A 25136-nucleotide genomic window follows, 5' to 3' on the forward strand; every position below is an offset into this window, starting at 1 on the left:
ACACACACTTTTCATGGACCAAGACAAGTTATAAACCTAGTTCAGAGGCTAGCCAAGGGACTGCAATGCTAGATGCTGTGCAGCAGAGGGCAACATATGTGAGAATACTAAATAGTATGGCTCCTTTTTGACCTGAGCCACTACTCACAGTTCTGGGCCTTGGAAATGTTCCAGTTGGAAGCAGAAATTGAAGGAATTTGATATTTTCTTTGACGCAAGCTTGTTTACTTACAAGAAATGCACAGAGTCCTGCTTCTCCAAATGCAAGAGGAACCAAGAACAAAAGGAACAGTTTCTTAGCTTACAACTCCAGGCCTTTTTGCCAGTAGTTCCAAAAGCTTTCTAGGTTTCAAGAGTAACAGCCGTGTTAGTCTGTATCTGCAAAAAGAAAAGGAGTACTTGTGGCACCTTAGAGACTAACCAATTTATCTGAGCATGAGCTTTCGTGAGCTACAGCTCACTTCATCGGATGCATACCGTGGAAACTGCAGCAGACATTATATACACAGAGACCATGAAACAATACCTCCTCCCACCCCACTCTCCTGCTGGTAATAGCTTATCTAAAGTGATCACTCTCCTTACAAGGTGTATGATAATCAAGGTGGGCCATTTCCAGCACAAATCCAGGTTTTCTCACCCTCCGCCCCCTCCCCCCACAAACTCACTCTCCTGCTGCTAATAGCCCATCCAAAGTGACCACTCTCCTTACAAGGTGTATGATAATCAAGGTGGGCCATTTCCAGCACAAATCCAGGTTTTCTCACCCCCCCCCCCAAAAAAAAAACCACACACACACTTTCTAGCTTCTCCCACAGTCACGCTGGGCTCACACGCTACCGCTTGGCTTTCTTGTTTTTTGCCTCTGCCTCTCTTTCTGTTCTGCGTGTTCTCACTTTCTGTGTGCTTTGTCTCTCCCCCTCTCCCCACACAAATCAGCAAAACCCCTGAGCCCCCTCACTTCGAACTGTGGAGTGTGACCCCTGCACGTTGGCTGGCACAGCTGGGCCAAGGGGATGCTGCTAAGATTGTTGGCACAGTCAGGTGGGGCGCACCCAAGATGGCGATGTGGGGGAGCAGTGGGGTAGGGGTCATATGGGCCTGGCATGGTGGGTGGGGTTGCTGGCTGGTATGGCAGGCAGGTGAGGACCATGAGAGTGTGGTGGGGGAGGGCGCACATGGGCCTGGCGGGGGCATAGCGGGGGGGGGTCGCTGGCCAGCATAGCGGGGAGGGGGCACAGTGGGGGGGGGTCGCTGGCGCGGGGGGTGCGGAGGGGGCACAGTGGGGGGGGGTCGCTGGCGCGGGGGGTGCAGAGGGGGCACGGCGGGGGGGGCGCTGGCCCGGGGGGTGCAGAGGGGAGGGGGCACGGCGGGGGGTTGCTAGCCCGGGGGGAGCGGAGCGGAGGGGAGGGGGCACGGCGGGGGGGTCGCTGGCCCGGGGGGAGCGGAGCGGAGGGGGCACGGCGGGGGGGTCGCTGGCCCGGGGGGAGCGGAGCGGAGGGGGCACGGCGGGGGGGGTCGCTGGCCCGGGGGGAGCGGAGCGGAGGGGGCACGGCGGGGGGGGTCGCTGGCCCGGGGGGAGCGGAGCGGAGGGGGCACGGCGGGCGGGGTCGCTGGCGCGGGGGGAGCGGAGCGGAGGGGGCACGGCGGGGGGAGTCGCTGGCGCGGGGGGAGCGGAGGGGGCACGGCGGGGGGGGTCGCTGGCGCGGGGGGAGCGGAGGGGGCACGGCGGGGGGGGTCGCTGGCGCGGGGGGAGCGGAGCGGAGGGGGCACGGCGGGGGGGGTCGCTGGCGCGGGGGGAGCGGAGCGGAGGGGAGGGGGCACGGCGGGGGGGTCGCTGGCCCGGGGGGAGCGGAGGGGAGCGGAGGGGGCACGGCGGGGGGTCGCTGGCCCGGGGGGAGCGGAGGGGAGGGGAGGGGGCACGGCGGGGGGGGTCGCTGGCCCGGGGGGAGCGGAGGGGAGGGGAGGGGGCACGGCGGGGGGGGTCGCTGGCCCGGGGGGAGCGGAGGGGAGGGGAGGGGGCACGGCGGGGGGGGTCGCTGGCCGGGGGGAGCGGAGGGGAGGGGAGGGGGCACGGCGGGGGGGTCGCTGGCCCGGGGGGAGCGGAGGGGAGGGGGCACGGCGGGGGGGGTCGCTGGCCCGGGGGGAGCGGAGGGGAGGGGAGGGGGCACGGCGGGGGGGTCGCTGGCCCGGGGGGAGCGGAGGGGAGGGGAGGGGGCACGGCGGGGGGGGTCGCTGGCCCGGGGGGAGCGGAGGGGAGGGGAGGGGGCACGGCGGGGGGGTCGCTGGCCCGGGGGGAGCGGAGGGGAGGGGGCACGGCGGGGGGGGGTCGCTGGCCCGGGGGGAGCGGAGGGGAGGGGAGGGGGCACGGCGGGGGGGTCGCTGGCCCGGGGGGAGCGGAGGGGAGGGGAGGGGGCACGGCGGGGGCGTCGCTGGTCCGGGGGGAGCGGAGGGGAGGGGGCACGGCGGGGGGGGTCGCTGGCCCGGGGGGAGCGGAGGGGAGGGGAGGGGGCAAGGCGGGGGGGGTCGCTGGCCCGGGGGGAGCGGAGCGGAGGGGGCACGGCGGGGGGGTCGCTGGCGCGGGGGGAGCGGAGGGGAGGGGGCACGGCGGGGGGGTCGCTGGCGCGGGGGGAGCGGAGGGGAGGGGGCACAGTGGGGGGGGTCGCTGGCGCGGGGGGTGCAGAGGGGGCACGGCGTGGGGGGCGCTGGCCCGGGGGGTGCAGAGGGGAGGGGGCACGGCGGGGGGTTGCTGGCCCGGGGGGAGCGGAGCGGAGGGGGCACGGCGGGGGGGGTCGCTGGCGCGGGGGGAGCGGAGGGGAGGGGGCACGGCGGGGGGGGTCGCTGGCCCGGGGGGAGCGGAGGGGAGGGGAGGGGGCACGGCGGGGGGGTCGCTGGCCCGGGGGGAGCGGAGGGGAGGGGAGGGGGCACGGCGGGGGGGGTCGCTGGCCCGGGGGGAGCGGAGGGGAGGGGGCACGGCGGGGGGGGTCGCTGGCCCGGGGGGAGCGGAGGGGAGGGGAGGGGGCACAGTGGGGGGGGTCGCTGGCACGGGGGGTGCAGAGGGGGCACGGCGTGGGGGGCACTGGCCCGGGGGGTGCAGAGGGGAGGGGGCACGGCGGGGGGTTGCTGGCCCGGGGGGAGCGGAGAGGAGGGGAGGGGGCACGGCGGGGGGGTCGCTGGCCCGGGGGGAGCGGAGCGGAGGGGAGGGGGCACGGCGGGGGGGTCGCTGGCCCGGGGGGAGCGGACACGGCGGGGGGGTCGCTGGCCCGGGGGGAGCGGAGCGGAGGGGAGGGGGCACGGCGGGGGGGTCGCTGGCCCGGGGGGAGCGGACACGGCGGGGGGGTCGCTGGCCCGGGGGGAGCGGAGCGGAGGGGAGCGGAGGGGGCACGGTGGGGGGGTCGCTGGCCCGGGGGGAGCGGAGGGGAGCGGAGGGGGCACGGCGGGGGGGGTCGCTGGCCCGGGGGGAGCGGAGGGGAGGGGGCACGGCGGGGGGGGTCGCTGGCCCGGGGGGAGCGGAGGGGAGGGGAGGGGGCACAGTGGGGGGGGTCGCTGGCGCGGGGGGTGCAGAGGGGGCACGGCGTGGGGGGCACTGGCCCGGGGGGTGCAGAGGGGAGGGGGCACGGCGGGGGGTTGCTGGCCCGGGGGGAGCGGAGAGGAGGGGAGGGGGCACGGCGGGGGGGTCGCTGGCCCGGGGGGAGCGGAGCGGAGGGGAGGGGGCACGGCGGGGGGGTCGCTGGCCCGGGGGGAGCGGACACGGCGGGGGGGTCGCTGGCCCGGGGGGAGCGGAGCGGAGGGGAGGGGGCACGGCGGGGGGGTCGCTGGCCCGGGGGGAGCGGACACGGCGGGGGGGTCGCTGGCCCGGGGGGAGCGGAGCGGAGGGGAGGGGGCACGGCGGGGGGGTCGCTGGCCCGGGGGGAGCGGAGCGGAGGGGAGGGGGCACGGCGGGGGGGTCGCTGGCCCGGGGGGAGCGGACACGGCGGGGGGGTCGCTGGCCGGGGGGAGCGGAGAGGAGGGGAGGGGGCACGGCGGGGGGGTCGCTGGCCCGGGGGGAGCGGAGCGGAGGGGAGGGGGCACGGCGGGGGGGTCGCTGGCCCGGGGGGAGCGGACACGGCGGGGGGGTCGCTGGCCCGGGGGGAGCGGAGCGGAGGGGAGGGGGCACGGCGGGGGGGTCGCTGGCCCGGGGGGAGCGGACACGGCGGGGGGGTCGCTGGCCCGGGGGGAGCGGAGCGGAGGGGAGCGGAGGGGGCACGGTGGGGGGGTCGCTGGCCCGGGGGGAGCGGAGGGGAGCGGAGGGGGCACGGCGGGGGGGGTCGCTGGCCCGGGGGGAGCGGAGGGGGCACGGCGGGGGGGTCGCTGGCCCGGGGGGAGCGGAGGGGGCACGGCGGGGGGGGTCGCTGGCCCGGGGGGAGCGGAGGGGGCACGGCGGGGGGGTCGCTGGCCCGGGGGGAGCGGAGGGGGCACGGCGGGGGGGTCGCTGGCCCGGGGGGAGCGGAGCGGAGGGGAGCGGAGGGGGCACGGTGGGGGGGTTGCTGGCCCGGGGGGAGCGGAGGGGAGCGGAGGGGGCACGGCGGGGGGGGTCGCTGGCCCGGGGGGAGCGGAGGGGGCACGGCGGGGGGGTCGCTGGCCCGGGGGGAGCGGAGGGGGCACGGCGGGGGGGGTCGCTGGCCCGGGGGGAGCGGAGGGGGCACGGCGGGGGGGTCGCTGGCCGGGGGGAGCGGAGGGGAGGGGGCACGGCGGGGGGGTCGCTGGCGCGGGGGGAGCGGAGCGGAGGGGGCACGGCGGGGGGGTCGCTGGCGCGGGGGGAGCGGAGCGGAGGGGGCACGGCGGGGGGGTCGCTGGCGCGGGGGGAGCGGAGCGGAGGGGGCACGGCGGGGGGGTCGCTGGCCCGGGGGGAGCGGAGCGGAGGGGGCACGGCGGGGGTGTCGCTGGCCCGGGGGGAGCGGAGGGGGCACGGCGGGGGGGTCGCTGGCCCGGGGGGCGGGGAGCCCGGCTTCGCTCGGGAGGGCCCGCTCTGCTGTGTGAGGGGAGCCCATCACGAGGCTGTCGCGGGGCATTTCGGGAGCTGTAGTTCCCCAAGCGTCCGGTCTGCCACGCTGCCGTTCTGGCCCCTGCCACGCCTCGGCGCATGCGCGAGGTGTCGGGAAACGGAGTCCCTGGGCCGCGCGTGCCCGGCGGGCGCTCCGTTGCGAGGCGGCTGCGGGACTCCACCTTCCAGCATGCTTCGCGCGCGCAGGCGCAGCGGCCTCCGCAGGCTGTGGTAAACAGAGCCGTGAGGCCGCGGCGGCGGCGGCTCGGGGTCGCGGCAAGGGGCCGAAGCGCGGGCGGGCGGGGCATGGCGGAGGCCGCGGGCGAGCCGCCCGGCGCGCGGGCCCCGGCGCGGCGCTGAGCCAGCGGGCCCATGGCGGCCTCTGAGCCGGGCCCCGAGGCGGGCGGCGGCCCGGGGGGCAGCGTGGAGATCGACCCGGACTTCGCGCCGCAGAGCCGGCCCCGCTCCTGCACCTGGCCCCTGCCCCGGCCCGAGCTCTCGGCGGCGCAGCAGGAGGCGGCGGGCGGCCCGGCGGCGGCGGCGGCGGCGGAGGAGGGGCCCGGCGGGGCGGCGGCGGCGGGGCCCGGGCGGGCCGAGGGGCCGCGGGGGCCCTGCGGGGCGGCGGCGGCGCGGAAGGGCGGCTCCCGGCGGAACGCCTGGGGGAACCAGTCCTACGCCGAGCTGATCAGCCAGGCCATCGAGAGCGCCCCGGAGAAGCGGCTGACGCTGGCGCAGATCTACGAGTGGATGGTTCGCTTCGTGCCCTACTTCAAGGACAAGGGCGACAGCAACAGCTCGGCCGGCTGGAAGGTAGCGGGGCCGGGGCCGCGGGGGACGCGCCTCCGTCAGCGGGGCGAGCGCCGCGGCCGGGGCCGGGGCCGAAAGCGGGAGCCCGGCGCGTCCCAGCGACCCAGCGACCGGCGGGGCGGGGGGGGGGGCGGCGCGCGCTCCTGTCGCTCGCCCCCCGGGCCCGCCGTCTCCCCTGGCTGCGGTCTCCGCTTTCCCCGCACCGGGGCTGATGCCTCGCCTGTGGGAGGCAAAGCAAAGTGAGACCCTGGTTGACAGCTGAGCTCCTCTTGCCCAGTGGCATTTTCTGCCCTAAGGGTGTAAAGTTCGTCTCTTAAGGAGTGCGTCCCAGCCTGTGCAACGGACTCCCCCAGGGGAGTTGAGGATCCTCCCAGCCCCCACACCTTCCACTTGGCGATTGCGTTCTCTGACCGAAACACGTCGCTCTGCATGTGTGTGTGTATATACAAACGCTGACAAAAATCCGAAATAGTGCATGCACTTCTCCCTCTGCAGAGAGGGGGAGAGAGCAAACATGTTGCAGATTTAGTTGCTTACTGAAGTGCTGGAAAGTGCTTGGATACTATGGGGAGAGCCTCTATAGAATGGAATATCTGTTACTGAATTCTTTCAGTTCACCTATATTAAAAAAAAATCCCCCAGACTTGAGGTAGTAAACCTACTGGATGGAGCACTGGACTGGGACTCAGGAGACTTAGCTTCTGTTCCTCACTTAGCCACTCCTCTGTGGAGCCCTGAGTGGATACCAAATTTATATCTGTGTATGGGATATCGGCGGATGTCCAAGGAGCTGCACGGTTCTATCGTAGAATAGAATATCAGGGTTGGAAGGGACCTCAGGAGGTCATCTACTCCAACCCCCTGCTCAAAGCAGGACCAACTAAATCATCCCAGCCAGGGCTTTGTCAAGCCTGACCTTAAAAACTTCTAAGGAAGGAGATTCCACCACCTCCCTAGGTAACGCATTCCAGTGTTTCACCACCCTCCTAGTGAAAAAGTTTTTCCTAATATCCAACCTAAATCTCCCCAACCTAAATCTCCCCCACTATCAGGAATAACAGCAGCAAAAGCAGCCGCATGTCCGGCCCCCGCTCGCAGAAGCCAGTGCCCTGCGTGGGCAGCTCCTCTGGCATGGCTGTACTGCCCCCAGTCAGGGAGGCTGCTTTTGCTGCTGCTGTTCCTGGTAGGGCCCTGCAGCTCCTCGGATACCCATTTTATATCCGCAGATATAAATTTGGTATCCATGCAGGGCTTTACTAGTCTGCTGGGTGACCTTGGATAAGTCACTTACCTCCCCATGTCTGTTTCCCCAGCTGTAAAATCGGAATAGTGATACTAACCTTTATAAAGTGCCTTGCTCTGCAAACAACAAGTGCTATATAAGAGCTTGGTATTATTCTTATTATTTATAAGTGTGCAAATCAGGCACCTAGCTGTGCCTCCTTGTGTTCCTTTTACCATCAGCCTTTTCATCCTCCTCTTTGTTTTATATTGACCTTTCGCTTCTTGTCAGTATTTAGATTGTAAACTCCTTAGGGGAGGGATTGTCTAATGTTTATATAGAGCTTAGCATAATGGACCCCCATTCTATTAAGGGCCACTGAGTGCTGCTGTAATACAAATAACCCAGTGCATCTGATGAAATGAGCTGTAGCTCACGAAAGCTTATGCTGAAATAAATTGGTTAACCTCTAAGGTGCCACAAGTCCTCCTTTTCTTTTTGCGGATACAAACTAGCACAGCTGCTACTCTGGAAACTAGTGGATGGAGGTGGTTGTGATGGGCTTTGTGGAGATGGAGCAGTTTGTATGTGTCTCCACTGAGCAGATGAGGATTGCCCTTTGTGCCAATCTCTGGTCCAGCTGGTTTCTGCATTTCCAGGAAAGGCTGCTCCGTGCTCTTTGTTTTCTGAAAAGTTTGCCAGGAAAGAAGCTGGCCTGTTAAGCGACTCTTGTGCTAAGCTACTGTATTAGATGAAGCATCATTTGAACTGTTTTTAAATACAAGGCTACAGTTCTTTGTCTCCCAGCTTCCCTGAAATTCAGTATAAATAACTCCTTCATAACTCGTATTCCTGGCTTTCAAAAATCTCCCTTTAGAAAGGGTGCTCTGTCCCATGGGCAGAGGGGGTGGGTATGTCTGCCCTACAGCAACTGAGGGAGCTCTGTGAGCTAGTGAAAAGTTAAAATAGACTGTGGAATACATTGTTTAAAAATACTAAACTGTTTCTCTGGAAATAGAAAAGGTAGATACTAAAGTAACATGAAGAGCATTGACCTTAGTTTCCATCCTCTGCTATCATCAGCCTGGTCTTCCGTGCTAGCGTGTTTAGACTAATGAATTGAATGAGGAACTGACATCTGAGGGATGCTCTGGGCAAGCTACCTCAACACTCTTGCTGTTCTGGTGCTGGGCCCCCTGACTGCACTGGGGTGTGAACTTGCTGCATGTATCACCTAGTCCATGACAACTAACTTTAAAATGGGATGTCTTTTTGCTTGTATTGTGTTTATGGTTTCTTTGGAATTGACATTTATTTGTAGTTGTGTTCATTATTTTAATTGTATTGCTTTAGCCTCCAGAGGCCTAGTTAGGATTAGGGCCCTCTTATGCCAGGTGCTGTACAAACATATAGTGACTGTGATTGCCAAAAAACCTTATGATCTGAAGACCAAACACAGACCTACAGAGGGGAATGACATATAACATGCAAGCAAGGTGAATGTGGGGGTGATGATCTTGTTTCTGCCCTAGGACAGCTGACATAGAGGGTGTGTGCAATATTTCTACATTACTGTTCAGGTAAAAAAAAACTTGCCCTGATATACACACCAGGAATAAGGGGAGCGGTGAGAATTTTGCCATCACACGAGCTAGTGCTGTCCTTAATAACTGTACATACATACATACAAGGGGGGTAGGCATTTTAGAAATACTGAGAGAGAAAGAAATAGGGGTCTTATTGTTGCGGAAGAGAAGTCAGTTCCCTACTCCTTGCTCTTTCCAGAGCGTACAGTGGATTTAAACACTTACAGATGTCTTTAGGAGCCTGAACATGGCACTAGTCAGCACATAGAGTTTGTCACTTTTCCAGCTGCATGGTGGCTGGCTGAGGATCTCTGGAGAGGGCAAGTAATCTGACTAAATTTCAGCTACTCTATTAGTTTTTTTCAATACTGGCTGAATCTGGTTAGTCAACAGTTGTCACGGGACAGTTTGCTAGGATGTGTTGCTTTGCAACAGCTGTAAATACCAATTTTCCAACAGGTCTGGTTGTCTCACCTGAAGGGAATTCTTCCAGGCCCCATGTTAGAGGTGGGCTATCCTCTGTGCTACAGTGATTCATGTGTAATTATTTTGGCAAAAAGTTGGTGAGACTGATGTTGGATCAGTGTTCTCTGTGCTGTCCATTGGGGAATGTCCGTATCTAGTCTCTAGGCCAGTGGTTCTCAACTGGCAGCCCAATTAGCACACACCTGTGGGTGTGCCCAGGGTCCCAGCTGCACCGGGGTCAGGCTCTTGGCCGGCCCTGCAGAGTTGGGGGTTTGGGAGTCCAGGGCTCCCTGCCAGCCCTAGGGCCCCATGAGCTTTGAGGTCTGGGGCAGCCGCCTGGCCCCACAAGCTTTGGGATCTGTGGCAGCTGCGCAGCAGGGCTTGGGGTGAGCCGAGAGTTAGGGTCCAGGGTAGCTGCCCAGCCCTGCAGGCTCCGAGATCCAGAGTGCTACACGGAGGGGGACCAGGGTGGGCAGTTGGCTTGCCCTGCGTGGCAGGGGTCCTGGGGTCCAGGGCAGCTGGCCAGCCCCACAAGGTCCGGGGGCCTGGGCAGCTGTGCGGTGAAGGGTCGGGGTCTGGGCTGCTGCTGCCCTGCCACCTGGCTCCTGTGGCCCAAGTTACACATTGTGGGCCGCATATGTGACCCACAATGTGTAATATGTTGAGAACCACTGCTCTAGGCCATGAAGCAAGATTTCAGAAGGAACAGAGTACTCCTTGAGTTCTCCACAAGTCAATTTTGAAGTTCTTTTCTTGACCTTTGACTAATTGCGAGAGGTGTTTTAGGACACAAATTAATTTGTTCTAGGTTTGTACAACGCCTAGCATAATGGGGTCCTGGTTGGTAATTTTATGTTATAATTAATAGTAATAGAAGTCCTGTGTGAGGAATGTGCTACATCAGAATACAGATCCCAGAGCATTTATAGCTACTCTAAAGCTGTATTTAGAGTGGATTCTAAAAATGTTTCCACTTCAAATAAAAGGTACTGGGGAGGTTGGAGGGTCTAGTATGAAATACCATTTTCAGACCTTTGTTTTCATGATACCATGTTTGTACCTTAAAGGAAAACTAGTGTGTGAAATGCGCAATCAGAATGTTTTTGTGGTAAGGCAGACATGCAGATCCTTGTGTGATAAGTGAAGGGAATGGATTGTTCTGATGTGGAAATATGCAGAGGTCTTGCTGCTGCTCTGGAATTGCTACTGTTCTCTAATGCAGCCTTTTAGGTAGTTGCTACTCAGTTTGCAGCACTGCAGTCTGTGAATCAGTTTATTCAGGATGGCTTTGTTTTATGGCCTTCAGCAGGGGCAGAACAGGAATTTCCACGGGGGAGACTGTGCTTAACCATGATGAAACTTTATAATCTCTCATTGTTACTTCATAATCCCTTCATAGCTGTTCCACTCCAATGTACAATTGAGTGAAATTATAAGTCTTGCAGACTGAGTATAACTAATGTGAATTTCAGTGAATTTGAGACTTTTGTGGGAGGAGGCAGTGTTCGCTATGCTTTAAAAGGAGAAAGTTAATTTGCTGGCTGTGCAGTTTCCTTTTTCTCTGCAATCATCCAATTTTGAAGTTAAGAACTAACTGGGATTAAAAAAGTGGAAATATTCCAGCAGGGTTTCTCTCTCCCTGGACTTCTTTATAATCCCCTCCTTTGCACTTTGTAAGCTGCTCTCTGGATCAGGGGATAGATCTTTCCTGCTTTCAGATGGCTTCTTGGGGTTAATGCAGTTGGGTAAAGCTATGCTTTGTTCGATAGAAAAGGATAAGCAAGCACCCTTAAGGGAATCCATGCCATGTGTCTGAAACTGCTGTAGGGCTGTTTCATTCCCATATGTATGGGACCAGTCAGGAAGGTGCTGGGACAAGCAAAGTGCTAATTCTGAGTTGAAGACACTTAGTTTTTTCCCTCTAAAATTATTTTTAAATGCCTCTTGGTTGAGAGAGAGTGCATTCTGAAACTGTTCCTTCCTCACCAGAGGCAATTTTCCCCATCACAGAAATCAAGCCTATCCCTTTTATATGGCACATATGGAGTCTCTTTATCATCCTTCCTGATAGTATATAATCCTCTCCCCACACACACAAAAAAGTCAAATGACTCTTGAGTATCGCAGTTGTCATAGGATGGTTGAATTCAAATGGTAGCTACATTCAGCATTTCTTTAACACTCTCGTCCCAAATAGCCTTTGAATCAGACACTTTAGATGTTAACAGTATCTTAAATATTACACCCAAGAGCATTACAAAATAAAAATCACCAAGCACTCTGTGTTTGAAACGAGACCTATCTGGAAGGTAGAGTAGATGGCTTGTCTACTCCTTAGCGACTCTTGGTTCTGCTGTTTGTGAATAATTTGGACATATCTCACTGTAAAATGTGTATTCAATACACCTCAGAAGTGTATATTGTGTGAGTACCACCTGGGTGAGAAATCACTGATTATTGGGCCAACTAGGTGACCAAGGATAGAGACTTGCTGGTAATCCTGCATGCAGCACCAGTGACCCTGTTCATGCCTGTCTAGATTTTTATATTGGCACCCATCTTGTAGTATCTGATCATCTGTGAAGGTTGGAGGACAAATTCAGAATAGAGAATGTCTAATATAAAGGAAGTCCTGTGTACGTACTGCCTTGTGCCAATAGGGCAGGGTGGCTTGTGTCCCTGTGGCCATCTGAATTTCCATATAAATATGCAAAAGAAAGAAGCAAGCTTGTTTCATACTCTAGAGCAGTGTTTCTCAACTTTTTGGATACCAGGGACTGGATTGCTGCCTTCCTAAACTACATCAGGGAGGTCTCAGGAACTGGCACCAGTCCACAGACCAGTCATCGAGGAAACCCTGCTCTAGAGCACTCCTGGTGGGGTGGGGGTAGTCAATTAATCTAGGACATCATTATGCCTAACAGGTGGCTTCTTGTTCAGCAAACGTAATGTAAATTTAAAATGAAGCTTTGCTTTAGCAGAGCAGCTAATCTTCTCCTTCTTTTGCCTGCTGAGGTTTATCTAGTTTTATCTACTCACTGTATGTCCCAGGTCAGCATCACTTGTTCTACAGACGAGATGTTTTTGTAAATACACCTCTACCCCGATATAACGCGGTCCTCAGGAACCAAAAAATCTTACCGTCTTATAGGTGAGATCGCGTTGTATTGGGGTAGGGAGAGGAACCGCTCCCCACCCCAGCTCATCTCTGCTCTGCCTCCGCCTCCACACCTGAGTGCATTGCCGCTGCTCCGCTTCTCCCTCCCTCCCTTCCAGACTTGCCGCGCCCATCAGGTGTTTGGTGCGGGAAGCCTGGAAGGAAGGAAAGCGGGGTGGGGGAAGCGGAGCGGCAGTGGTGTGCTCAGGGGAGGAGGCGGTTCCTCTGCGTGTCCCCCTTCCCCCGGGTAACTTGTTGTGGCCCTCCCCATGTCCCCCCGCCCCAGCTCACCTCCGCCTCCTCCCCTGAGCGTGCTGCCGCTGCTCCGCTTCTCCCCCCCTCCCTCCAAGGCTTGCCGCGAATCAGCTGTTTGGCATGGCAAGCCTGGGAGGGAGCGGGGAGAAGCAGAGCGGCTGTGCGTGCTCATGGGAGGGGGTGGAGGTGAGCTGGGGCGGCGGGGCTGCAGCAACTAGGGGGTGGGGAGTGCAGAGGAACCACTTGCGGTAACACAAATTCGGATATAACGCAGTAAAGCAGCCCCACTCCCCGGAGCGTTGCTTTACCGCGTTATATCCGAATTTGCGTTATATTGGACCGCATTATATTGGGGTAGAGGTGTATGTGGAGTTATGCAAATGAATTGACTGGTGCTTGGATAATTGTTCTGTCTTGAAAGATTACAGCCCTTCGCCTGCTCTGATCAGTTTTGATGCTCCTTCTGTTTTCCTCTCCTGTTGACATGAGGACGTATGCTGAAGGGTTCCAGTGAAGACTCCTAGGAAAGGATGCTTGTCAAGGTTCCTCCCCCACTCTGAACTCTAGGGTACAGATGTGGGGACCTGCATGAAAAACCTCCTAAGCTTATCTTTACCAGCTTAGGTCAAAACTTCCCCAAGGTAACAAATATTACCCCCGTTATCCTTGGAATGGCCGCTACCACCACCAAACTAGTACTGGTTACTGGGGAAGAGCTGTTTGGACGCGTCCTTCCCCCCAAAATACTTCCCAAAACCTTGCACCCCACTTCCTGGACAAGGTTTGGTAAAAAGCCTCACCAATTTGCCTAGGTGACTACAGACCCAGACCCTTGGATCTTAAGAACAATGAACAATCCTCCCAACACTTGCACTCCCCCTTTCCTGGGAAATGTTGGATAAAAAGCCTCACCAATTTGCATAGGTGACCACAGACCCAAACCCTTGGATCTGAGAACAATGAAAAAGCATTCAGTGTTTTACAAGAAGACTTTTAATAAAAAATAGAAGTAAATAGAAATAAAGAAATCCCCCCTGTAAAATCAGGATGGTATATATCTTACCGGGTAATTAGATTCAAAAACATAGAGAACCCCTCTAGGCAAAACCTTAAGTTACAAAAAAGATACACAGACAGAAATAGTTATTCTATTCAGCACAATTCTTTTCTCAGCCATTTAAAGAAATCATAATCTAACACATACCTAGCTAGATTACTTACTAAAAGTTCTAAGACTCCATTCCTGTTCTGTCCCCGGCCAAGACGACTACAGACAGACACACAAACCCCTTTGTTTCTCTCCCTCCTCCCAGCTTTTGAAAGTATCTTGTCTCCTCATTGGTCATTTTGGTCAGGTGCCAGCGAGGTTACCTTTAGCTTCTTAACCCTTTACAGGTGAGAGGAGCTTTCCCCTGGCCAGGAGGGATTTCAAAGGGGTTTACCCTTCCCTTTATATTTATGACACGCCCCCCAAATCTCAGCTAGGGTGAAACTCTGGCTGGGATTTCTTCCTGGAGCTCTAGGAAAACAGAGTTAATAAGACACATGCATCTCTAAATATACTACCAAGTACATAAAGACTAACAATATTTTCCACATCTCAAGGACGATTTTAACCAGTTGATTCTGGGAAATTTTCACGGGAGAGTGCATCAGCTACTTTATTAGAAGCTCCTGAGATGTGTTGGATGTCGAAATCAAAATCTTGGAGAGCTAAACTCCACCGAAGAAGTTTTCTGTTAGTTTCTTTGACGGTGTGAAGCCACTTTAGTGCAGCATGGTCGGTTTGCAGGTGGAAACGCCGTCCCCAAACATATGGGCGTAGCTTTTCCAGAGCGTAGACAATGGCATAACATTCTTTTTCAGTGACTGACCAGTTGCTTTCCCTCTCAGACAGTTTTTTGCTGAGAAACACTACAGGGTGGAATTCTTGATCAGGTGCTTTCTGCATTAAAACTGCTCCCACACCACGCTCGGATGCATCTGTGGTTACTAGGAACGGTTTGTCAAAGTCTGGGGCCCTTAGTACAGGGTCAGACATGAGTGTCGCTTTAAGCTTGTTAAAGGCCTTCTGACACTTTCCGGTCCACTGAACAGCATTTGGCTGTTTCTTTTTGGTTAGGTCTGTCAGTGGGGCAGCGATTTGGCTGTAGTGCGGTACAAATCGTCTGTAATAACCGGCCAAGCCTAAGAAGGATTGAACCTGTTTCTTTGACTTTGGGACAGGCCACTTTTGGATAGCATCCACTTTGGCCTGTAGGGGGCTGAAAGTTCCTTGACCCACCTGGTGTCCAAGGTAAGTCACTCTGTTTAGGCCTATTTGACACTTCTTAGCCTTAACAGTTAGTCCTGCCTCCCTTATGCGCTCAAGGACTTTTTGTAGATGTTCCAGGTGGTCTGCCCAGGAATCCGAAAATATGGCCACATCGTCAAGGTAGGCGACTGCATATTCTCCTAATCCCGCTAGGAGACCATCTACAAGTCTTTGGAAAGTGGCGGGTGCATTTCGCAGCCCGAAAGGGAGTACATTAAATTCATACAGCCCGAGATGTGTGATGAAGGCTGACCTTTCCTTGGCAGATTCATCTAGCGGTACCTGCCAGTACCCCTTGGTTAAGTCCAAGGTAGAGATGAACTGGGCCCTTCCCAGTTTCTCTAATAGTTCATCTGTGCGTGGCATGGGATAGTTGTCTGGGCGAGTTACAGCATTTAGCTTACGGTAGTCCACGCAAAAACGTATTTCCCCATCTGGTTTGGGAACTAGAACCACTGGAGATGCCCATGCACTTTCAGAGGGGCGGATTACCCCCATCTGTAACATATCCTGGATCTCCCGTTCTATAGCAGTTTTAGCTTGAGGAGACACCCGGTAAGGTTGGACCCTAATTGGGTGAGCATTACCTGTGTCAATGGAGTGGTATGCCCGTTCAGTCAGTCCTGGGGTGGCTGAGAACGTTGGCGCGTAGCTAGTGCACAGCTCCTGGATCTGCTGTCGCTGCATACGCCCAAGGGTCATGGAGAGGTTCACCTCTTCCACACCACCAGCACATTTCCCTTCGTAGTAGACACCTTCAGGCCACTCAGCATCGTCTCCTCCCTGGGCTGTAAACTGACAAACCTTTAATTCTCTGGAATAAAAGGGCTTTAGAGAATTAATATGATACACCTTAGGCTTTCGGTTGGAGGTGGGGAATGCTATGAGATAATTAACAGCTCCCAGGCGCTCCTGGACCACGAATGGCCCTTCCCACGATGCTTCCATTTTATGGGTCTGGAGCGCCTTTAAGACCATGACCTGGTCTCCTACTTTGAAGGAACGCTCTCTGGCATGTTTATCATACCAGGCTTTTTGCTCTTTTTGAGCATCCTGTAAGTTTTCTCTAGCAAGGGCTAAAGAGGTTCGGAGGGTGTTTTGTAGGTTGGTTACAAAGTCCAGAATGTTAGTTCCTGGAGAAGGTGTAAATCCCTCCCATTGCTGCTTCACCAACTGCAATGGCCCCTTAACCTCACGGCCATATACAAGTTCAAATGGGGAAAACCCTAAACTGGGATGTGGTACAGCTCTGTAGGCAAAGAGCAACTGCTGCAATACTAGGTCCCAATCATTGGAGTGCTCATTTACGAATTTACGTATCATGGCCCCCAAAGTTCCATTAAACTTCTCCACCATGCCATTTGTTTGATGATGGTAAGGAGTGGCAACCAAGTGATTTACCCCATGAGCTTCCCAAAGGTTTTTCATAGTTCCTGCCAGGAAATTAGTCCCTGCATCTGTGAGGATGTCGGAGGGCCAACCTACCCTGGCAAAAATGTCTGCTAGTGCCTGGCACACACTTTTAGCCCTGGTGTTGCTTAGAGCTACTGCTTCCGGCCATCGGGTGGCAAAATCCATGAAAGTCAGTATGTACTGCTTTCCTCTGGGTGTCTTTTTCGGAAAAGGACCCAGAATATCCACAGCTACTCGCTGAAATGGAACTTCAATGATGGGGAGTGGCTGGAGAGGAGCTTTGACCTGGTCTTGGGGTTTTCCCACTCTTTGGCACACCTCACAAGACTGGACATAGGTAGAAACATCCTTGCCCATTCCCTCCCAGTGGAATGACCCCCCCAAACGGTCTTTGGTCCTGTTCACCCCAGCATGGCCACTAGGGTGATCATGGGCTAAGCTCAAGAGCTTGGCCCGGTATTTAGTTGGAACTACCAACTGTCTCTGAGGATGCCAGTCTTCCTGGTGTCCCCCAGAAAGAGTTTCCTTGTATAAAAGTCCTCTTTCTACAACAAACCTGGATCGATTAGAAGAGCTGAGAGGCGGTGGGTTGCTCCGTGCCGCCGTCCAAGCTCTCTGGAGGCTTTCATCTGCTTCCTGTTCGGTCTGGAACTGTTCCCTTGATGCTGGAGACATCAGTTCCTCATTGGATTGGGGACATAGGCTTGGTCCCTCTGGAAGCGATATAGGGGATGGAGCTGTTTCTGTTGACTGTGAACCGCTCTCCGCTGGTGCACTATGTTGGGATTCAGGCTCCGGCTGAGCCTCTTGTGTAGGGTTATCGGCTGCTGCCAGTTCAGGTTCGGTGGGGCCCTCTGGTGTTGAGGTTGCAAGTACTGGATTCAGTGCTGGCACGGGGTCTGGTGTTGGTTGTTTGGCTGGTTCCGGTTCTGGGACTGGTTCCGTCTGGGTCTCTGGGACTGGATCCACTACTGCTGTTGCAGACATTGGCCTGGGGTCCAGGTCCATCACCTCTGACTGGGTCCTGATAGAAGTTTCCGGAACAGAGCTAGGCCTCACGGCTTGTTTAGCCTGGTTGCGGGTGACCATTCCCACCCTCTTGGCCTGCTTCACATGATTGGCCAAGTCTTCCCCCAACAGCATGGGGATGGGATAATCATCATAGACTGCAAAAGTCCACATTCCTGACCAGCCCTTGTACTGGACAGGCAACTTGGCTGTAGGCAAATTGAAAGAGTTGGACTTGAAGGGTTGAATCGTCACTTGGATCTCTGGGTTGATTAAATTGGGGTCCACTAAGGAAGCATGGATAGCTGACACTTGTGCTCCGGTGTCCCTCCACGCGGTGACCTTCTTCCCACCCACACTCACAGTTTCCCTCCGCTCCAAGGGTATCTGGGAGGTATCTGGGCCTGTGGACCTCTGGTGTGATTCCGGTGCAATGAACTGTAACCTGTTGGGGTTCTTGGGGCAGTTGGCCTTTACATGCCCCAGCTCGTTACATTTAAAACATCGTCCAGCTGACGGGTCACCGGGGCGAGGTGGGTTGCTGGAGAACGGGGTGGTGGGACGATAAGGGGTCTGGAGGGTTCTTTGGGAGGTAGGTGGGGCTTTGGGCGGCCCCCGGTAATAGGGTGTGGTCTGGGGTGGTCCCTTCTGGTCTCCGCTCCAACTGCGACCAGTTTTCTTCTTCTCTGCCACCTCCACCCATCTGGCTCCAATCTCTCCTGCCTCAATTACAGTTTTGGGTTTCCCATCTAGGATGTATCTTTCTATTTCCTCAGGAACACCCTCTAAGAATTGTTCCATTTGCATTAGGAAGGGCAAATTTACTGGAGATTCAACACTTGCTCCTGATATCCAGGCATCCCAATGTTTTACAATGTGGTAGGCATGTCGGGTAAATGACATGTCTGGTTTCCACCTTAGGGCTCTGAACCTCCGACGAGACTGCTCGGGTGTTATCCCCATTCTGACTCTCACCTTGGATTTAAACAGTTCATACTTGTTCATGTGTTCTTTAGGCATTTCAGCTGCCACCTCAGCTAAGGGTCCACTGAGCTGCGGCCTCAGCTCTACCATGTATTGGTCAGTAGAGATGTTGTACCCAAGGCAGGCCCTTTCGAAGTTTTCTAAGAAGGCCTCAGTATCATCACCTGCCTTGTAGGTGGGGAACTTTCTGGGATGGGAAGTGGTACCTGGAGAAGGATTGCTAGGGTTTGTTGGTATATTCTGCTGGGCCTTTATCCTCTCCATCTCCTCCACATGCTTCCTTGCCTCCATTTCCCTCTTGTGGGCAGCCTCCTGTACCTCCTTCTCCAGCCGCATGAGTTCTATCTGTCTTTCATGTTCCCTTTGTTTTTCCTCAGCCTGAAATTTGGCTAATTCCAGCTGTAGTCGAGCTGAGGATTTGGCCATTCTAACCTCTCTGTTTTTAACTAACTTTACACCCGAGGTTTAGAAATAAACAAACAAAACTTGGCTGTAAAATTTTGCTGTGCTGGAATAGAATACCTATTCTCTGATAGTGATTGTCAGCCTACAGAAAAAGACAATTCCCTTGTCTCTGCTCTGGGCCCAAATTAAAGCAAAAAACCTCCAACTACTTGGAAAACTGCTTACCCAGCCCAAAGAAAAAAAAATTTCTTTTCAAACCTGTACTCCTTGTAAAACAAAAAAAAATCAAAATCCTAAAAAAACCCTGCCACTTTTGTCTCCAGGCAAATGGGTAGAGCACACACCCCCTATTTACTTTTAGGAAGAAAAGAAAAAAAAACCTCTGGGTTGGAAGACTGTGAATTTCCCTGCAGGAGTTAAGTACCCTGCCTCTAGGCAAAGAAAACCTGCAATTTACAAGATAATCCCCTTTTGTCTCTGCTTGGCCACAAAGCAGAGAGAAACCAAGCTGCTTTCAGTTTCAAAGCTGCCTTCTGGACTTCCTAAAAATTCCTTTTTAAAATCTGTATTTCTAGTTCAAAAAATCTCAACTGGATCTCAAAATGATTTCAGGTTAATCCCACCACTGTGCCACCATGTCAAGGTTCCTCCCCCACTCTGAACTCTAGGGTACAGATGTGGGGACCTGCATGAAAAACCTCCTAAGCTTATCTTTACCAGCTTAGGTCAAAACTTCCCCAAGGTAACAAATATTACCCCCGTTATCCTTGGAATGGCCGCTACCACCACCAAACTAGTACTGGTTACTGGGGAAGAGCTGTTTGGACGCGTCCTTCCCCCCAAAATACTTCCCAAAACCTTGCACCCCACTTCCTGGACAAGGTTTGGTAAAAAGCCTCACCAATTTGCCTAGGTGACTACAGACCCAGACCCTTGGATCTTAAGAACAATGAACAATCCTCCCAACACTTGCACTCCCCCTTTCCTGGGAAATGTTGGATAAAAAGCCTCACCAATTTGCATAGGTGACCACAGACCCAAACCCTTGGATCTGAGAACAATGAAAAAGCATTCAGTGTTTTACAAGAAGACTTTTAATAAAAAATAGAAGTAAATAGAAATAAAGAAATCCCCCCTGTAAAATCAGGATGGTATATATCTTACCGGGTAATTAGATTCAAAAACATAGAGAACCCCTCTAGGCAAAACCTTAAGTTACAAAAAAGATACACAGACAGAAATAGTTATTCTATTCAGCACAATTCTTTTCTCAGCCATTTAAAGAAATCATAATCTAACACATACCTAGCTAGATTACTTACTAAAAGTTCTAAGACTCCATTCCTGTTCTGTCCCCGGCCAAGACGACTACAGACAGACACACAAACCCCTTTGTTTCTCTCCCTCCTCCCAGCTTTTGAAAGTATCTTGTCTCCTCATTGGTCATTTTGGTCAGGTGCCAGCGAGGTTACCTTTAGCTTCTTAACCCTTTACAGGTGAGAGGAGCTTTCCCCTGGCCAGGAGGGATTTCAAAGGGGTTTACCCTTCCCTTTATATTTATGACAATGCTTTTAGTGAGTTACGTGTACAGAACTAATTGTAGGTTCTCTTGCACTGCTGACGTGGTGAAGTTGCTCTCCAGCTGTCTAAAATTGTGGCTTTTCCCATCAGTAAGATCCTGGACTGTCAGGAACAGCAGTAAAGGGCTTGGGTTAGGGGAAGATGCAAAGAAACCAAACCTTAGTTTACAGTGCAGTAGCACTGAACAGTCTCCAAATCTGGGCATGTCAGGGTTGTGGCATTGCACTTGGCTGGTGTCTCAAAGTCTTGTTAAAACGGTGGTATGAACTTGTCTAGCTTTAAACCAATCCAAATCCTAGTGCTCAGAGGTGACCCTCTTCAGATGGAAGTACTGAGAAAGGAAAAAGAAGCACATGGGAGATTGCTGCAGACTTTTCCATATGTTCTCTCGTACTGTAAAATAAATGATTTGATAGAGCCTTATTCATCAGCTTCCAGATGAGCTCCGTCATCCCCTCATCTTTTTTATTTTTACAATCAGACCTTGGAGTAGCTGAGTTAACTAGTGTCCCCTTCTGGAGATACACAACTTATGCCAAGGGCTAGTAACAGCCCAAGTTAATAGGGCATGTTCTGGTTCATGCCACTTGGAGAAGAGTAGTTTTTCTCTTTCCAGGAGCATCTGTTGGTGGGTGGGTGGGGGCATGTATTTTGAGTTCTGACCTTTGGTAATTGATAGTTTCATGGCCCCATTGGGGGAAAAAATGGGGAAATTCTCCAGCCTCCACCCACTGAGGCATAGCTGACATTAAACCTAGATGTCATCAAGAAAAAGAAAATGGAAAACTTAAATTCTATATCTTAGTGCTGAGCGAAGCCTTAATTCTGTCTGACTTGTAGCATGCGTGTGTTTCAGGGTGGTTCGGACCAGTGTATAATTTTATCCTGGGGTCAGGGAATCGCTGACTCTGGAAAAGGAAAAAATGCTACTCACTCTTGTCTTGGGTATACTGCGAAAGTGAGATTACCAGGGAGTTGACTTGCCCAGCAGCAGTGAGGCGCGGTGTGCAGCTACCCAAATACTGCCCCATTAAACTTTGCTGCTATATGTGGAGTATTGCGTGTTCTAAGTGAAGGGTTTGAAACTTGATGTCCTGTTTTCCCTTATGCACTGGAAGTGTAATTGAAGTAAGAGTCACAGAAGTGCTCGCTGGTGGTGGGAACTGGCAAACATCCTCTTTCTCTGCCACTCAACTGACTTTGAAGCCCATTAGTCTTTAGCAGGTTAAAGAACATAAGAATGGCCATACTGATGACGGAGACTAAGTTTTTGGGTGACTGCAGGCGAACAATGCTTTGAGTGTGACTTCCTTTGAAACATGGCTATTTAAAAGGTTCTAGAAGGAAGTTCGCCATGGTTGAAGTTAGCTCTAGTTTAAGAATTGGCTTGGCTGGTTGATTTTTGACACGTATCCTGGACTAAACCACTGGAATCTTGCTCCTGTTTTTTTGTTTCCAAATGCATTCTTAAAGTGCTAGCAGTGTGCTAGGTGCTGTAAACAGATTGGGCTCTTTGCTCCAGCAAGCTTAAAACCTAGATGAGCAATTCGAAGGTAGGATTGGAGATAGGAACCAACAAAAGCCAAGTGACATACTCTGGCATCCCAGAGACAGTAAAAATCCTAGAGAGTGGAAACACTTTTGGCAAAACTTGTCACACCTCAGCACTTTTTAGGGGAGCGAATTAAGATTACTAGACCTTTTGGAAGATGTGACTTGGAGGAGACGGTGAAAGCCAGGACGAGGGAGGGTTTGTGGGAGCCAAGTAGTGAGCTGTAGCTCATGAAAGCTTATGCTCAAATAAATTGGTTAGTCTCTAAGGTGCCACAAGTACTCCTTCTCTTTTTGCGAATACAGACTAACACGGCTGCTACTCTGAAACCTGTAGAATAAGGTGCAGAGATGAATGGGAGAACAATACAGAATGGGTGGTTACTGGTGGTGGTGTGTGTGTGCACGCAGGGGCAGGGGGAAATGGAACCAGATGAGAACAGAAAGGTTGGGATGAGGGGTGCCAGGTTGTGTAGGGTCTCATTGCTCAAGCATGATCTTATTAATACTTGTTAATAGCCTTACTAATGGTCCTGTATAGAGAGCACCTTCCTAACGCAGCCAGGTATTCAGCCCTGCGTCTTGCTGTTCACAGTGAACTCTACAGGAAAAACAAGGTGTGCTTAACTGAACACACAGGCCCCACCCCAGATCTTCTAAGGGCTTGTCTACACTGGCGATTTACAGCGCTGCAACTTCCTTGCTCAGGGGTGTGAAAAAATAGCCCCCATGAGTGCGGCAAGCTTCAGCACTGTAAAGCACCAGTGTAGACTGGGAGCTACGCCCCTCGTGGAGGTGGGGGTTTTTTAGAGCACTGGGAGAGCTCTTTTCCCAGCGCTCTGCACACAAGCCACGTTAAAGCGCTGCCCGTGTAGACTGCCCCTAAGAGTCTTAGTCCTAGAAGGCACTGTACTTTTCTCAGGGGTGGGTGCTCTTCCAGACGGAACATTGCCTGCTATATGCATCACCAGTCTAATTGTCTTGGAAGATTTTTGGTGTCACTTTTCTCTGTCCCCAGGTGCTTTGCTTTTGGAAAGAAATTTGCTTCTCTGGAAGAATGCTGCAGAGACACTGCTACATAGCTGAGGGAGCTCCCCAAGAAGGCTGTTGCTGGGAAGTTGGTGCTGATTATAACAGCTGTTCCCTCCTATCCCGTCCAATCCCAAATGACTTTGGAGTTATCCATATAAATAGCCACATGGCTTGGCTTAAATCAGTTGGCCTTCCAGATCCTTCATTCCATAGCGCATTTTAAGATCCTCATCTCCCAATCCCCCATTCTGTAGACGAACAGAAAAGACATGGGACCCACTGCATGCATTTAATGGAATATCATTAATAGATGACTGCAGCCTTGTGGCTCAACCTGGTGTGTTCATTCTGGGGGGAGAGGGCATGAAAGGGACCCTGAAGCCATGCATGGGAAATGCTGTTAGATAACTGAAAACCCCCTGCAGCAGAAGCAGCTGCCCAACAAGTCCATTGCAGCTTTGCTTTGCAGACCCTCTTCAATGCTAACTTTGCGATCTTAAATCCTTTGACATTACATAGCTAAACAAATGTTTGAGAGATGGATGCTGACAGAGATGTATGGGGTTTGGGTTTTTTGTATACATCTGCATTTAGCTGTGGGAGTGCCCATAACATGCTAGGCTCTTTCCAGGCATAGAGATAGGTACCATTCCTGTCTTGGAGAGGGTATGGTCTAAGATTTCTAGCAGTAGTCTTGACGTTGGACACTAGAACCTTGTCTGCACTATGATTTCCATACTGTTTGCCTGTGGTACTAGTGCTGGTGGTAACACTAGAATGGACACAAGCATTTTTTTGCCATCTTGTAGCCTGACAGTGGTAAACATGCTTGTTTCTGGTCTACTCTGGTATTTCCATAGGTGATACAGCCAACCAGCTGTATCAATGTAAGACAAATGGTGAAAAAAGGTCTAGTGTAGATGCACCTTCAAGGTGATATTAGTGTTGGGAGTGTAATGCTGGCAGTGGTAACAAGTGCTTTCAGAGTAGTAAGGCAGTTGGGAAGGAAGAAAGAGAGCCCAGATAGTTAGGGAAGGAGAGAGTAAATCTAGCTAATACCAGTCAGCTTTTGTCATTTGGACAAGAACTGTTGCCTCCAATAAAAGTCAGGCCAAGGACCATTGGCAGGAACAATTGCTGGGTGAGGCCACCTTGCTTGACCCAGTATGATAAACCTATTGGGAAATGCCCCCTTAATTTTACAACTTGTTCCTTACTCTTCACGTTTAGTCACAGTGGGATAATATCCTGCCGATGACAAAAATGGGGGCCACCTTCTTGAAACAAAATCTCCCCTTCATTCTCAGAATTCTGTAAGTGTCACCTAACTTTTGCACTTCTGAACTTTCTCCAGTTCATGTTTTGGGTAGGTGACCTCCCTGCTTTCATAAGGGCATTAACTACAGAGCCCCTTGCATTGTCTGTGAAATCAACAGGGTTGGAGGCAAGTCAGCTCTTTAATTCTGCTTTAGAAGATCTGGACACTTGAGTTCATTTTCAGTATTGGCCTAGCCCTTCTGCTAGGGTTACTGTACCCAGAATCGCAATGTGTATGGCTTCATCACAGCCTCCTGATGTGCATGAAGAGTGCTTGAGGTCTGAGGTGTACACATGACAAAACTGTTTATGGGCTGCTGACAACTGTGTTGACATGAGTATTGGCTTTGTTTCAGGGTGTCTTGTTTGTAACCTCCATGCCGCCAGAGAGCTGGAAAACTGTAAACTAAAGTTTCCACTTAAGCCAAAAATGGTGGCCTGTTCCTGTAGGTTTCAGTGTAACTGAAGGGTTTGCAGTCATTTAGAGGATTTTTGTTGATGTAGCAATTAGCTGATTGTAGTTCTGGCCATAAACTAGGTCTCACAGCTCATCTGGCCTATTACCCAGAGACACAATCTTCCTTCTTTTTCTGTACATGTTGTTCTAGGCCATGTGGTTTAAAGTCCCGTAGAAGTACACTGAGCGAAAACCCTTCTGTTTATGCAATAGCAGTCATTCTTTCCATGGTGGGGTGTATATACTAGCTGCTGACTAGTTCCTGATGAGACTGGGGTAATGCAGGAGTTCACAGCTTAACTGTTGGAAGGGAAGATGAGGCTCTTGTCCTTGCTAGTGGTGGCTGCAGAAAATCCTATTTTAAATCAATAATGTTCATGTGTAGTCTTTTTTTGGAAGAACAAAGTTGTCAGCCTCTGCAGGAGACAGGATACCATGCTGAATTGGCTGTGTGGGATTTGGGGATCACTGATCAGTTTATTTAAAAGAAAACTTCAGACTAGGGAGCCATTAAGTTGTGCATGTTACTGAACCTATGTCACCACATGAGCAATGATGA

At 53.8% G+C, this 25136-nt stretch overlaps 1 protein-coding gene across 1 annotated transcript in view; it reads left to right on the forward strand.

Moving 5' to 3' along the window:
- Positions 1 to 5238: 5238 nt before the first annotated feature.
- Positions 5239 to 25136, forward strand: part of FOXO4 (forkhead box O4) — a 38228-nt gene continuing 18330 nt past the window's right edge. The window contains exon 1 of the mRNA XM_084638778.1: positions 5239 to 5833. Within this exon, the coding sequence (XP_084494904.1) occupies positions 5396 to 5833 (438 nt within the window). The 5' untranslated portion in view covers positions 5239 to 5395. The remainder of the gene's footprint in view (positions 5834 to 25136) is intronic.

Source organism: Lepidochelys olivacea, assembly GCF_965140295.1.
Source record: "Lepidochelys olivacea isolate rLepOli2 genome assembly, chromosome: 9".
NCBI lineage: Eukaryota > Metazoa > Chordata > Testudines > Cheloniidae > Lepidochelys > Lepidochelys olivacea.